The following is a 15,916-nucleotide window of genomic DNA, read 5'->3' as shown; positions in this document are numbered from 1 at the left end:
CGGTGGCTTCGCTGCTCTTTAAACTCGAGCAGCAGATTGCTGCAGGCGCAGGGAGGGGTGTCCAGCGGGACACAGGTTGCTTTGACAATGAGAAAGCTCAGAGAAAAAAGGGCGAGAGGAGGCAGAGCCGCACACTGCAGAGAAAAAAATCATCTAAAAAGATTCATTTCACCAGAATCTGAGGCTGCAACTCTTACATCGCTGGCTGTTTTATTTTTTTTAATTATGTGGCTGATTGCAGTCCTGAAATACTTGAATTCTGGTTCGACTGTGTGAAGCACTTTGAAACATTGTTTTGGAAAATGCTGCATAAATAAATGATCATACTTTCATGATCTGTCCTTACCCTTTGGTAAAAAATACAGGAGAAGTCTGGATAAGACAGTATTAGAGGTTGGGCCATTTCCCTTTTCCACCTAAATTCCCATCTTGTTAGTTTGCTGTAGTTTTGGAAAGTTTGACTTGTTTGGTTTATGAAAAGTCTGAAAACAGTGAAAAACATCATTTCTCAGACATGAAAGTGGCAGTCAAACAGTCATTCAGTCGGTTTACTGTCATATAAGACGAAGAATGACGGGAGAAAATCTCATTTGAGAAGTTGGAACCAGAAAACTTCACTGATTGTTTGATTGGACTGAGAATTGTTGCCGGTTAATAATAAATAAATAAATATTTTTTGTAACTTTTGCAGAAATATATATATGACACTAAAAATCTCTCCCTGAAATCATTCATATTTTATAGGTATTGTAATTATTAAAATGTTATTTACAAAAGTAATAAGAAAAGACAATAATAATCCTAAAAGTCACTGAGTGTTTAATAAATGGAATAAATCTGAGGATATTTGTCCAGCAGCAGCAGCAGCAGCAGCAGCAGCAGGACTCTGACATGTTTCCTCTGCTGCTCACGTTGTAAACAAACACCGTCATCCTTTTGTCATCCATTCCCATTGTCAGAGTCTGGATGTGACCTTTTCTCTCCCCTCGCAGCCTTTTCTTGTCCTCCCTTCTCTCTTTCACTGCCGGAGACAAGCTGTTGCTCTGTCCCTGCGGGCCACTCCCTCACTTGTCTGCTCCTCTTCTCTCCTCCCCTGCCTCCCTCTCTCCCCTGCTCTCCTTCTTTCTCCCTCTCCCCACCTGTTGAAGCAATTGTTGCGCAGACCACATTGTTGTCTTCTTATTATTTTATGTCAGTCACGAGGGTTCCCGCCCCTCGCTGCTGCCTTTTTTTTCCTTCCCTCTGTGCCACTCCCTCTTTCTCTCTCCCTGCTGGGTATAAAACTCAGAGGACTGGGGAGTGATGTTGATCAGAGCACCACAGGTATCAGAACTACTTCAACGAGGAGGAAGGAGGATCTGCAGGGATTTCCCAGCTTCCAGTTGCCTGCAGAGGGTCTTCAGGTGGACCACAAGGAGGAACACAAGCTGCTGCGCCTTTTTCCCATTCGGACGCAAACAAGTTAATATTTTCCCAGCAGGCTGTGCAGATGGACAAAGGCATGTCTGTGTCTCTGTGGTGTGAGGAGGTGGAGGACGACCAGAGTCAGGACCAGAGCCGGACTGAGGCGCAGGCCCAGGCCCACGTCACAGGCTCGTCTCAGCTGCGAGCCGCCTGGGACCCCACGGTGTCGGGGCATCGTGTGATCCAGAGGCTGCTTCATGTGGAGGAGAGGTACATGCCCTCCATGCTCTACGTCACCCTCATCCAGCGGGATCCAGAGCGCAGGGAGGAGCTCGCCAAGTGGGCCCTGGAGGTATGAAACCCTCTCATGCTCCATTTCCTCATGGATGAGAAACGTCATCGTGCCACCTGTGATACTGATGCCTCACATCTTTTTTCCCTGCAGGTGTGCTGTGAGTGCGGCTGTGATGAGGCCGTGTTCCCCCTGTCTGTCTCTCTGATGGACAGGTTCCTGTCCGCCTCTTTGTCTGTACCTGTCTCACCATACTGCCTGGCTGCTGGCTGTATCCTCATCGCCTCCAAACTCAGCGAGTGCGACACCGTCACCGCTGATACTCTCTGTGCTGCAGCAGAATACAGCTTCCAGCCGTCCAACCTGCGGGTGAGTCGGTCACACAGCGGCTAACTGTGGACACCTTTAAAGGATGTTACCCTCATTTCAAAAATAAAAGGATTATACAAGAGTTTTAGGGGTATTTTCCAGCTGTGGATCATCACCACCTGTAAGACCTTAAACTCAGTTAAATATTGCTTTTAAATGTAGAAAATCTTTACAGCTTGTTATAGTGTTGTTATTCTAGAGTTGTACACAGTTGTATACAGTAAACACTGTATCACACTAATGTGAAGACAAAGACAGGATGATGAAGAGAAACAAACTGCTTTGGAAATATTACTGGTTTGTCTCTTTTGATGTTCCATCAACTAAATGACAACCCACTTAAAACTTTAATTTATGATCCAACTACCTAATTTTAAATCAGTGATTTTTCTGTCACTTACATTTGACAATCAATCAAAATGTTTATACTGTAAATTAGATTAAATGATGACAGATGCCAGGGCCTGAAACGATGCATGGATGGCACAAATAAAACAATTAGAGCTGAAACTGATATAAACATATTAATATAAAGACTATTTTAATGATCAATAAACCTGCAGATTAGAACCCAACAGGGCATCTTCAAGCATCTTGTTCTGTCTGAGGATTTCAGTTTACTGTGAGATGTGAGAAAGAGAAGCAGCAAATCTTCCCATCTGAGAAGCTGGAACCAGACTGTAGCATTTCTTTTTCACTATTTTTGTTTGACAAATGACTGAAGCAATTAACCAATTATCAAAATATCTGCCATCAATCGATTAATCAACCAGTTTCAGCTCTACAATGATTATCACAACGTTTGGACTCAATACTTCAATTCATTATTGGTGCTTTCATCCAATTTAGAATAGAAAAAAGGTCACACCTTTTTTCTATTCGTAATTAATGTGGATATAATGACACAGCCGGTAGGGGCAATCATTGTTTCAGTCAGTTTCAGAGCCCGGTTGATACTGAAATCTGTAGCTGGTCACTGTTTCCTAAACGCACCTCCTTTCCCTCCTTCAGGAAATGGAGCGCGTCATCCTCGCCTCCCTCCGGTGGGACACAGCAGCAGTGACTCCGCAGGACTTCCTCCCACATTTTCTTGCCTGTGTGGAGGAGAGAGGAGATGGAGACAGGGGGGACTCTGAGGGGGAGCTGCTCTCCACCCTGCGGCGGCACAGCGACACGCTGGCTGCCATGTGCGCCTGTGACGCCCGTTTTCTGGGAGCGCCGCCGTCACTTGTTGCTGCAGCATCACTGAACTGTGCCCTGCGAGGTCTGGGCAACAAGGGCCCCGCTCAGCTGGCTGTGATGGGCGAAGCTCTGGCTGAGCTCTGCCAGACGGACCTGGTGAGTACACCTGAGGTTGCAGTCTGAGGCTGAACATAGGCCTGTTTGTTTGATTAGATCAGGTTCAGGGTTTTTGTGCCTTGCAGGGGATGCGAGTGTTTACAGAACAGCCACTTGCTTGTTGCACAGTAATCTATTATATGAATAATGGATTTTCCCCTTGTCTTGCATCCCAGGCTGTGCTGCAGTGCTACAGTGAGATGATCGAATATGCCCTCCGACAGCGGCTGAGGAGTGGGCTTCAGCAGGGACCCATGGAGAAAGATGAGGAGGTGGAGAACGAAAGGCCGGGGACACCCACTGACATGAGAGAGATTGATTTTTAAACACTGAAATCAGCTGTTGCATTGAACGTGTGAATCAATCAAAACCTCTCAAGTTCATCAGTCAAACTGATATAAATTGATTATGACCTCAAAATGCTCTGACATGTTTTTATATTTTGAAATGATTTTATTGTGTGACTGTTAATTTATTTTTGACTTTATTTATTGTTGAACAGTTTTGCTATGAGTGTTTCATGTGCCATATTTTATCTATTTCTATTAATTTTATTGTAGGCTTGGGTGTTATTTTGATGCATGGTTATTTATACCTTTTATTTATTATCTCGTGCAATTGTTGACTCTTTTGATGTTAATTTATTTCAATTTGCCATAACTTTGTGTCTGTGTACTGAATTAAATATACAACAGATCTATTTTTCAAAGCAATTAAACGTTTAAAACGTTTGTACATACTTTTGCATTAATGTGTTATTTACCAGTGGGACAATGCTACGTTCACTTACTATTCCTAGGCCTCTATTTTTGGTGGGACATAATTAGCCCCTAAAAGGACAGTGAAAAGAGAAAGTGGCGATGGCTGATTTAAGATACTTAATAATGTACCGTATTTGTCATAATGACTTTACTTTACTTTCACCATCACGACTCAACAATTCGATCACCAGTCCACCGCTATTATCCATGAAGTAAAAAAAACTTTGATTATTTCCTACAGTACCTGAACGCAGCACGTTGGACCAACGCTGCATCCTTATGACGTCGATTTTATCCGACTCAAATGTCAGATCGTGCTTCGAGCATCGGATCAGATATTATAAACCTACGTCCGGTAAGAGGGGAGATATTTTTAGATATTTTGTGTTCTAGCAAATGTGACTTGTGGTTTTGATATCGGCTGCGTTTAAACGAAGAATTCACAAAAAATCGTGAGAGGTAAGAGGAACAGCGCCGGAAGAACTGTACCAGACGTTTTTATAGCTTAGGGCTAATGGATAACGTTAACCGGACCCTGTGAATATCACCCGTGACATTACTTCAAAGAACGAATAACATTTCAAATGCTGTGAAAAAAAACATTTAGTCACTTATGACGTATGTTTAATCTCACAGGTAATCCCACCTACAGAAAGGTCTATTTTTGTTGTGTCCTGCCCTGATTCACATCCGAGTTGTCCCTGTTTAAGCTAGTTAGCTAACCGGCTACAGTCACTAACAATACAATATAATACTAATATTTAATTGAAATTGTGTAACATATACCATAGATAAATTTTAGGTGTGTTAAACTAAATGTATCTCATTAATCCAGCTCTTAAAACTATTTTTTTGGCTCAAGATTGACCGTCACGCCAGATCTCCACTTGAGAAACCTCATATTACTGTTGTGTCTTATCGACGAGGACACACACGTCTACAAAGTAAAAAACTTTAGAGCTTATCGAAATATCTTAAGTCTCCTTGTAAATTCGGCATACAATATACACACCAGCTAGTAACCAATTGCGCTAAAATCCGAATATGATGGGCTCATGGTAGTCTGTTCTAAGTGAGCGAGTTACGTTTTATGTACGGATTTATCTAAATTAAAATCAGGGTTACTATCGGCCCTTGAACTTGAGTTATGCAATACTTGGTGACAAACAGAAACATAATACGAGAAGCACTGACTGCACATTTAAATGAAAGTCTGACGCTGGTCATGTGGAGGATAAATTGAGGATCCCTCGTCCTGGTCTTCCATTACATTGAAAAGAAATACAGCACAAATTCAGCAGAGTTAACATGCAGCAGTGTTCAGGCAACTATAAACCAAACCTGGTGTCATATACTGTTCAGTTACAGAAGACACAGTTGTTCATACGGCAGGCAATGAAACTCTGATAGTGGTAAAATATTGTATATGAATAACCAGATTACTCTGTTTTAAAACAAAGTATAATAACTTCAATATGAAAAAAAGCAGAATTAAACACATAAATGGTTTTGTTTTATAGTTTGTATGTGAACGTGTGTCGTCATGATGAAGTGTAATTTAAGATATCACTGAAAAAAATGCATCTATTTGAATTTAAGAGTAGAAATTTATGGAAGGTCAAAATTTGCACATAGAGGACTGCGGCAAATAAAAGATGAATCTGGATTATTTTTTTTAAGTTTGGCGTACCTGGCACCAGATACTGGCACTCTACAAGATATTCATCTTGGCTGGTTTTTATTTCTCACACACATCTGCCTCGTGTTCTTTTCTGTGCTAAGACTGTCGCTTTTCAACATTTGGCACACATTATCGTAACATTAATTGTTGTGTTAATTTTGAAGGAGGATGAACTTAAAACCTGGCTGGCTGCTGCTTCTATCCATCTCTGCTGGGGTCTGGTCAGTGCCTATTGATCGCAATGTAGGCAACCAGGAAGCTAAAGAGGAAGTGCAGGAGGAGAACGGGGTAATAATCTCAATATCGTCAGTGATTCGCCATCTCATGGGATTCATGGCATCTGATTTAGCAGAGGTTCAGTTTGTCGTGAATAACCTGTCCTTTACCTCACCCTCTTGCAGGACACTGGCCTGTACTATGACAGGTATCTCAGAGAGGTGATTGAGGTGCTGGAGACAGACCCACACTTCAGAGAGAAACTGCAAACAGCAAACACAGAAGACATCAAGGTCAGCATCCATTCCTTACTGTACTGTTTCTCCCTTCATTTATCCTTGTTTACCAATTAGAGACAACAAAAGGATCTGACATTTAATCTGTTCTTCTCACCTGTGATGACTCGTGTTCCCTGTCAGAATGGTCGTCTCAGTAAAGAGCTGGACCTGGTCAGTCACCACGTCAGGACTCGCCTGGATGAGCTGAAGCGTCAGGAGGTTTCACGTCTCAGGATGCTGCTGAAAGCCAAACTGGACAGCACCAACGTACAGAGTGAGTGGACGAGACTGTACGAGATCTAAATAAATATCCCCTGGAAAAAATGAACAAATATTATTTTTAAGGTGGTATTGTCTTTATATAAAAAGGGTAATTATGTACTGAATTATACAGTATGCTGGTTACTATCTCAAACATCATATGTTACACAAACGCTAAAGCTCAGTAGTATCTTCAAGTCTTACTAATAAATGATAAGTATGAAGTCAAATTACAGTTAGAGATGGATGCACCTGCACATGTGCACATTGTCAGGGTAAAAAAAACTCAAATACATCAAAACATGCAAAAGGTCACCTTTTTGTTCAAAGATTGAAATAAATTTAGGTCTCATATGTACAGAATATGTGCAATTCTTGCAACTATTCATTGTTATCCCTCAGAAAACTCAGTGAGTCCAAGCATGCAAATGTGCACTGTCTCATTTTCAATATCAGTTCATGTGCATGGATGCAGATCACAGTTTTCCCAAACAGAGCAGGCAGAAGCAGCACATGTGCAAAGTGTATGAATGTAATGTTAGAACAGCATTGAGAGAGAGAAATGTAGCCTCCGTGCAGAGATGTATGTCAGGAGTTCATCATGTGTTTGGTAATTCGTGTATCTGCCGTACAGCCCTGCAGATGGATCACGCGTCACTGCTGAAGCAGTTTGAACATCTTGATCCCCACAATCAAAACACCTTTGAGGCCAAAGACCTCGAGCTGCTTATCTCGACGGTAAGATCCTCCAGCTAACGAATGAAAAACTGCATTTTCAGTGCAGTCGGTGAATGTTTGTGACCACCATGCAATGTTCAAGCAGAATCATAATTACGCTGATCAGACTCAAGGGTGCAACAGCTACAGGTCAACATTTTGATTAAAAGGATTTCAAGATGACAGCCTCTATCTGGCTCTCTGTCCAGGCCACCAAGGACCTGGAGAACTACGACGCCGAGAGACACGAGGAGTTCAAACGCTACGAGATGCTGAAGGAGCACGAGAGGCGGGAGTACCTGAAGGGCCTGGACCAGGAGAAGAGGGAGAAGGAGGAGAAGAGAATGCAGGAGCTGAAGGAGAAACATCGCCAGCACCCCAAAGTCAATGCTCCGGTAAGCACAAAGGCACATTTGTTAGTTTTCGGTTTAAACAAGTGGAAGCGAATGGAGCTGTCTTACTTGTGTTTCCTGTTTGTGCTGCGTTTTTCAGGGTAGCGTTGCTCAGCTACGGGAAGTCTGGGAGGAGACGGACGGCCTGGATCCTCACGAGTTCAACCCCAAAACATTTTTTAAACTGCACGGTGAGCGACTCCTCTTCTTCATCTCCTGTCCTATTCATGTCAGGGTAATAAGTTTGACATGAATTAAGTTCTCATTTCTTCTCTGCTTAGATACAAATGAAGATGATGTTTTAGATGAGCAGGAGTTGGAGGCTCTTTTCACTAAAGAGGTAAGAAACTCTTTTTTTACTTGTTGAGTTTTATAATGAAAATCCTGATGAAACCCCTGAAAATGCCACGACAGAATATCAAACATGGATGCTCATCTATTTGAAAACGCAGCTGTTTCGTCTCACTTCCTGCAGAATTTCTAAAAGGAAAAGTTTTCAACCCAACAGCAGTGATGCGCGCAGCATCCCTGCGGCAGCCTAACATCTGTTCTCTTCTCTCCTCCAGCTGGAGAAGGTCTACGACCCAAAGAATGAGGAGGATGATATGATGGAGATGGAGGAAGAAAGGCTGAGGATGAGGGAGCATGTCATGAAGAATGTGAGTCTTAGGCCTGATCCACACCTCCACACAAAATCACACAGCATGCCAAACCAACAGGTGGCGATATAACCCTAAAGTCATATTGGCCAATCAGAATCTTAGAAAAATCCATCATCAGTAGGCTACCTGCAACTTGAGTCCAGGGGCACCTGTAGTGCTCTCTGACGCCTCTGCTCCTCAGTATAGTGGAAGACTAACTGTACATTTATGTGTCCACATGTGAAAAGTCCTGTTAGCGACGTTAGCATCGGCACTATTTTGGCCACTGCTGCCGCTACAGAAAATCGGCTCATGTAAACAAACCCTGAACTCCTCCCTGTCAACACGTGAACCCTGCAGAGCTTCTGAATATCTTCACCCTGGAACAGGTTTTCCAACAGCTCCATTTTCAGCGACCTGAAGCTGTGTTTGTGTGCGGATGAAAGGCCAACATGCATAGAAAAAAACTACATTTAAAAAAAAAAAAAAAAACTCTGTATGCATTGACTAGGCGTTAATTATTTACTTTTATACCTCTTCTCGTTTTTTAAACTTATGCCATGAGTCAGTCTCCACATTTTCTCTGCGCTGCTTTGACTGATGCATCTTGCGTCTTTGTGTTAAAAGGTGGACACAAATAAAGATCGTCTGGTCAGCCTGGAGGAGTTCCTCAAATCCACCGAGAAGAAGGAGTTCAATAATCCCAAAGAGTGGGAGGTAAAGAGCCCGAAGGTTGAGAGGTGGCCTGAAGGTTGGGGGAGTGGGCGGGTGATTGGACGGTCTGTGGTTCAAATCCCAGGACAAGCTGGGAAGATGTGGGTGGTGAGGTTGAACCACGTCAGCTCGCACGGTTGGAGCTGCTCCCACAACAAGTAATGTTACGCTTAGCTAGCTGAGCGGTCCAGCGGTTTAGCATTGCACCGTTATAACATCGTCAGACTCATGACAGTTTAAAAAAAAAGATCAGAATGGACACCTACATTACCCACAATGCAACTCAACCATTCAAGTCAGTGCAGTTCCTCTTTAGATTTCTTGGTTAAGTGTGAGTGTGTGCACATCAGGACTGGAGACTGCACGTTTAAAAAGTACAGCTGCATGCTAAGCACAGAAGCTCCAGCTACATTACTCATTTTTAAGAGCAGAGTGAATTCTTTGCATGACTTTTGTTCCCCGGCTGTCTCTCAAGACTCTGGACACCAAGCCGGCATACACAGAGGAAGAGCTCCTGCGATTTGAGGCCGAGCTCCGGGACAAAGAGGAGGAGCTGAAGAGGAAGGCGGATAATCTACGTCAGGAGCAGGAGCTGCTGAAGGAGAGAGGCAAAGCCCTGGAGGCCCAGAGGAGAGAGTACCAGCAGGTAACTGCCGCCATGTTTAGACCGCCTGAAACTGCGCTAAAACAGAGGGTCACATGACACGAGTTGAATTATACAGCAGTCAGATTTGAATTATATTAACTCCAGTGTAACGACACTGTAACACGCACAGACGATAATTCAGTTTCGATCATTTCAGGCGGTGTTGGAGATGTCCCAGAGACAGAAGGAGCAGCAGGCTGCAGACGGGCAGCCTCCTGTGGGTCCTAATGGAGAACTGCAGTTCCAACCAGAGGCACAAAAACTGGAAGCTAAAGGTAAACAACCTGAGATGTGATCTGTGTGTTGGTGCTGGTATAGATTTCTGTTGCATCTGCTTCTATTGAGTGAATCTTTCTCTTCTCACTCGCACAGAAGCAAAAACCCCAGCTGAGCACGGAGCCGAAGCCCAGAATAATCTGCCTGCAGAGCCTCCACAGAATCTGCCTTTACACACTTAAAGCAGCTCGCTCCACAGCCTTAACACACACACACACACACACACACACACACACTCTGACTTGCACTGACACAGATATCCAGATGGGCTCTATGTGGACTGTATGTATAAATTCAGACAGACGTGGCTCGTGAATCATCGCATATTGTGCTGTGTGTGTTCATCTCTGTGGTCTACATTAGATTAAAGCTCAACAACAGATATCACTACATGTATTTCCAGAAATCTTCAGTTTCAGTGAAGTTTTTATTGATTCAGGGTTTTTTTTTTAGCGTCAAATTGTAAACATCTTCAAATAAAGTATTAATTTAAAATCTCCAAACCAGACCTCTCGAACTCAGATTGCTGGGGGGTGGGGGGGGGGGCTGTCATACTACACTGATGCCTTGTGAGACTGTATTCCTGTTTGAACTCCATCTTCCTCCATGCAGATGAGTCACAAAGCGGTTAAACTCAGTTGTTCACCTTTTTTCTGACCTCTTGCTGGAGTTTTCTGACATTTTGATGTCAAGTGTTGCACAATCAGAGACTTGAATGATTACTACAAATTAAAAGACTTGACAATAATGGTTCAAAACCTCGAACTACAACCTGATAATAAAAGGGTTTAAGTAAAAAAAATAAAACTATTCAAGTGATATTTTAAATAATTTTGTGGCACAAAAATCACAAAAACCAAAGTGACACGAAGTAATGATATAGTATGGAGAGAAGTTGGTGAGTGGATGGATCCCAGCTTCCTCCTCCCCCTCCTCCTCCTCCTCTGGTCGCTGTGGGTCTCTGCAGACACTGGACCTGTTGTCCACTGTCTCGGCTCCCCGGGGACCTGCTGATCCTTGTTTTTGTCCTCGCTGACGAGATGCTCCTCTGGCCGCCGCCCAGGACATTCCTATCAGCATTCCTCTAACCCGCTGACCTCTCGCGACCCCCGCAGACCCCTCCCCTCCTGGTGTCCATGCAGCTGCCTCCTGTCAGTCACTGCTGTCATATCGGCCAAATAAAGACGTCTTCAAGAAGCTGCCAGGATCGTGAAGTCGGCGAGTAATATGATGCAGCCTCGTCAGACCGAGCAGAGCGCTCTTATTTTGAAATGTTTGACCTCATGTGGAAGCAAATGCAGCGGTTCCTCTATTAGAGCTTCTGACTGAGCGCAACAATTCACTCAATGGATGCACAAACATGTTCTGATGCTGCAGTTTCAGCACAAACTCAGGTGCAATTTGAGTAAACCACAATTCTTTTATTCTGGTGCTAAGTGGCATAATCTGAGTGGACAGGTGCCCCAATCTGTCAGGTGTGAAATAATACAGGAAGACACCAAGATGCACATTGTCTAGGGCTGATGTGGATGAATGCAAACTGTATACAGAGACAGTGTGTTTACCTTCCAATGCTTTAATTAACATTCAAACAAGGTGCAATTAACTAAAATTAAGAAGGTAACCACATTGAATGCACACCCCTCATGTGTCTGTCTGTGTGTCAACATGAGATTTCCTGTGACACCTGGACTCAGGTCCTGGTCCCTGCGGGGTCTTTAACAGGTCTGCATCACGCCTGCTGGTCTGCAGAGCAGCGCCCGCAGCAGCTCCAGCATTCCATCCAGCTGTTTCTGAGCAGAGGCGGCACTGAAGCTGTCTGCACACCGTCAGCGGTACGACCTGATGCTCTGTGAGCAGGTGTGTATTCTGAGCCCACAGGTGTGTTATAAAGGAAGCTTTGCTCAGATACCTCGAAATGTTGATACTGTGAAATTGACTTGACTACACTTGAATGACTTATTCTACTTTTTCTGGTCACTGGTTGTTTTGCAGAAAGACTTTTTATGTGCAAAACACCCATTTTGATGCACTATTAGAGTTTATAGTCAGAAATATACTGTTTAATTTTTATAATAATTGGTTAAAATAACCGTCTTTGCACTATAAAACAATAACCCAGTAAAAACAACCTTTCTTCACTGAGAGTAATTTCATATTAAAGTTTTACTGCTGTAACACTTCATCTTATATTAGATTTAACAGCAGGATTTGTACTGTTATTGTACTGTTATTCCATGATAGTGACTTTAACACTTTTAAGAATAAGACTTCTTCATTACTCGCTGACTTTGGCCACTGAGGCCTCAAAGAGGAACAAACCCTGTGATTCAGTAACCGGTGCTTCCTCTGCTCTCTCTCTTTAGGTTTACACAGAGGAAGTCGTCATTTGAGGTCGACTTGTCTTCAGGTATTTGCAGGTAATGTTGAATATTTATTTGAAGAGTTTAATCAAGTCTGTTACTGAGAAAAACTTCTTTCACTGACTCATCTGTCAGGCAGCTCCGATCAGTCTGATAGTGAGGAGCAGTCGGTGAGGCAGTAAGATAAAAACAGAAGGTTTCATTCAGGTGACTTTCACGCAGTCATTTCTTGAACATATTTCTTGAAAATTATTCACCATTTTTCTCTATAAAACTTCCACAAACTCAGCATGGCTTCATCCCTGGTCTGCTCTTCATCGTCGCAGACTTTCCTCTCTGATATTTTGCTCTTTCTTCCGTCTCTCTAAAATGTTTTGTGCAAATTTAATCTCGATGCACTTTGAATTTCACTGGTGGCTCCACTGTGCACCAGCCTCTCTGAGGAGGACATTACGTCACCTACAACCCCCCCACCCCACCACCCCCTCCCTCCGTCACTACCTTGGTGTTTAAAACCCGCCTCCTCTGAGCGCTGATTGGCTGGCAGACTCAGCCTTTCATGACTGGTGATGGTGACTGGTAAATTTTTACCAACATGTCTGTCAGTCTTCAAACATGAGCAGCGGGTCGTTTAATCATGAGGGAGACATCTGTCTAACACTTCACTCTGATTCAGTGGAATAATTTATTCCCCATAATAAACCTCACAGACCCTCCTGATCACTCACCTAAACATAAACTTTTAGCTTAAGTCAAAGTTTTGGTCATTTTTAAGAATGTTTATTGTTGACTGAGACCTTTCAAAAGTTCCTCACTGCCTTCACTTTCAGAGTAAATGTGAATTAATGACACTTGCTTAAAATCTCGACATCTGGCCTCAAACCTTATGGTAGGTGTGCGTTGCATTTCCCAGATTGAGCCGCCAGAGGGCGCAATTGTTTAATTATTTTGCCAAGTTTCATGTAACGCACAGTCAGAATAAACTGAGGAATTGAATCTCACGCATGACTGCTCAGATGATGTCCTTTGCTTTGTGTTGAAATAAAGAAAAACTGTAACGAGGTGAGGTCAGAAGTGAGTGTGATGATGTGAGGAGTTTAAAAGGCGACAGCCGGTAAAAGATGTTCCTTTAAGACCCAGCATCTCACCGAGGAGGAGAGATGAGGGAAGATAAACGATGGGAGCTCGTCAAGTTACACAGAAACATCCGGAAGGGAGCCGGAAGCACTCTTATTTGTCTTCATGATAAAGTTTCAAAATGTTTGTATTTATGTTTAAGATTATTTAAATACGTAGCTTATTAGTCATTATTTTATTGCTACTTTATAAATTCCCTTCCTCTTTTAAAAACAGGATGATACAATATTGCTCATTTTCAACCAACTTATATGCACATATGGAGTCAGTATATTATAGAAACCCGCCTTGAAAATCAGTGTTTTCAACCATATAACAAAGGGGTTTAATATGTCTATTTGCACACTCTTCAACCAAAGAGAGATGTTCCCTCTTTCATCAGGATAGTTTTGGATGCTTAAAGGGCAAAACTCTCAACTATCTCTCTCAAAAAATAACCAGAGATTAAATAAAAATCATTTCACAACCTCCCAGATGTATCTTGTGACCCTTTGGGTTGGAAGCTGCTGCTATAAATCTAGTCTTGACTCATCCAGTCGCCTTCATGCAGGCTCAGTGTGAATTTTATTTGTCACACATTCGTACAGTAGATGTGCAATGAAATGCAGGATGACCCTTAAGGCCGTGTTAAAAGGTTAGTGCTATAAATAATCATAGTAATTAGGTGTAAATTTACACACACACACACACATACACAAATAATAATTAGAGTAAGGGTAAAAATAGATAAAAGGAACTATACAACATAGAAATTCAATGCTAATAATTATTTGTAAAAAAAAATAGTGTACAGTAAGACGGATATTATAATGTTGAAATTTAATTAAAAAAAACTCTATGGGTGGGCTGTGCAGTTTTTCTGTATATGAAAGGTTTTGGGTTGATTGGGTCATTTTCAACACTGATCGGGTTCATCATGTCTTTGGCTTTGTGTCATTTTGTCAGACCAGCTGTTCAAGCCCTGCCTGTTTTATTCTGAAAGTCGCGCCCGGAAGCTGCCCGTGCGTCCTGCGTGCAGCTCGACGCAGCGGCTGAACCCGAGCCGTCGCTCCCACAGCAGAGGCAGGGAGGGGATGGGGCAGGCTGGTAACCGGGCTGTAACGGGGATAAGCTGCAGCCTCCGTCTCGCAGATGCTCTGATGGAGTGAACCGGCCAGCGATGCGCGTTTATGTCCTTTCTCTGTCGATCATGGAGGGGGTAAGACACACAAACCGTTCGGTGGCGGCTGAAATCCGCGGTGATGTGCGCTGCACGGATCGAGCCGCGCGTTAGACCATCCAGCTGTTTTTATGGGTGGGGGGGCAGGGTGGTGAGGGAGAGGGGGGGCAGTGGGGTGTTGATAGGAAATAGACGCCTTGCAGTCGGAATAAAGCCAAAGCGGCGCACCGTTTTCCGACATTTCGGTTCATGATATCACAAAAAAACAACCCAATTGCGTAACATCTTATGATTTCATCTGTTAATTAGGCCTACATCATTTACAGGATGATTGGCACCTCCCACCATGATGTGATAGCGGTGTGAGGCTATCCTGAGCAGCCCTGATACACAGAAAAGGCAGCTTTTGTCCCATTTAGGCCATTTATTTAGTGAAGACAGCAGTTAATTCCCCGTCTGAACACCCTGAGGAGGATCAGCCTCCTCATTCAGCCTGAGATATTTTTACAGATGGTTTCCGGATTCCTCCTGGATACAGCCCGTAATTACAATTCATGATGACACCCTTTTTTTTCCACATGAATGTATGAAACAGCGCCGCATCTTTCCGCTTCCACCTGCAGGCCTGATAATTGTTCTGTGTTTGCGTGGCGGCGTTTTGTAGGCTGCTGAGGTGAAGCTGCCGTCCGCGACTCGTTTCCGCACATCATGCGCATTCATTTTCACCACGATGAGTCCGGACGCTCGGATACATGAAGCCGAGACACGCACTGATGGAGGAATTACTCCAGACGTTTGAGTAGCGCGGTGCCAGTCAGTGGAGGAGAGAGCTCTGCTGCAACAGCAATGCTTATTCTCTGTTTGAGGGTTTGGAGAAAGGTGTGTGTGTGTGTGTGTCAGGATGCATCATATGAGTGATGATATGAAGATCACCACCTGCTGGGAAACACAGGCTCACATTATGTGTTCAGCGGCCTCCATCATTTGGCTCCTGCAGATTTATCACACATTTCCCTCTCTTCTTCTTCTTCTTCTTCTTCTCCTCCTCTCCAGGTCCGTCTCTCATCTCAGTGAAGCCTGGGCCGGGGGTCAGAGGTCGTCCACAGAGCCTGCACTTCCTCCTCTCACCCCTGCACCCCCTCCCACCCCTCCACCAAACCCTCAGCCCCTGCCACTCCACAGTGTTTGCTCCAACCGCTGGATCTTATATCCTCTCCCCCACTTTTATCTCACTCACAAATTCACACGACTACCCTGCCCCCCCCCCAGCA

At 43.6% G+C, this 15,916-nt stretch overlaps 2 protein-coding genes across 3 annotated transcripts; both read left to right on the top strand.

Annotated features, from left to right (window-relative positions):
• Positions 1–1,302: 1,302 nt before the first annotated feature.
• Positions 1,303–3,729, top strand: ccndx (cyclin Dx). Its single transcript, XM_041956407.1, has 5 exons — positions 1,303–1,323; positions 1,481–1,756; positions 1,850–2,065; positions 3,077–3,403; positions 3,580–3,729. The coding sequence occupies exons 1-5, from the start codon at positions 1,303–1,305 to the stop codon at positions 3,727–3,729; spliced, it is 990 nt and encodes a 329-aa protein (XP_041812341.1).
• Positions 3,730–4,448: 719 nt separating this feature from the next.
• On the top strand, positions 4,449–10,438 carry nucb1 (nucleobindin 1). Of its 2 annotated transcripts, none has more exons than XM_041956826.1 (13): positions 4,449–4,519; positions 6,010–6,133; positions 6,247–6,354; positions 6,481–6,613; positions 7,235–7,338; positions 7,527–7,712; positions 7,810–7,900; positions 7,991–8,049; positions 8,276–8,368; positions 8,978–9,067; positions 9,540–9,710; positions 9,868–9,985; positions 10,083–10,438. In XM_041956826.1, the coding sequence occupies exons 2-13, from the start codon at positions 6,014–6,016 to the stop codon at positions 10,166–10,168; spliced, it is 1,359 nt and encodes a 452-aa protein (XP_041812760.1). In that variant the 5' UTR covers positions 4,449–4,519; positions 6,010–6,013; the 3' UTR covers positions 10,169–10,438. The 2 variants fall into 2 exon arrangements, with proteins under 2 accessions (XP_041812760.1, XP_041812761.1); XM_041956827.1 differs by having other exon boundaries at positions 4,496–4,623.
• The last annotated feature ends 5,478 nt before the right edge of the window (positions 10,439–15,916 follow it).

This window comes from Chelmon rostratus, chromosome 17 (assembly GCF_017976325.1).
Source record: "Chelmon rostratus isolate fCheRos1 chromosome 17, fCheRos1.pri, whole genome shotgun sequence".
In the NCBI taxonomy this organism is placed as follows: Eukaryota; Metazoa; Chordata; class Actinopteri; order Chaetodontiformes; family Chaetodontidae; genus Chelmon; species Chelmon rostratus.
This window is presented reverse-complemented; position numbering and strand designations above follow the sequence as displayed.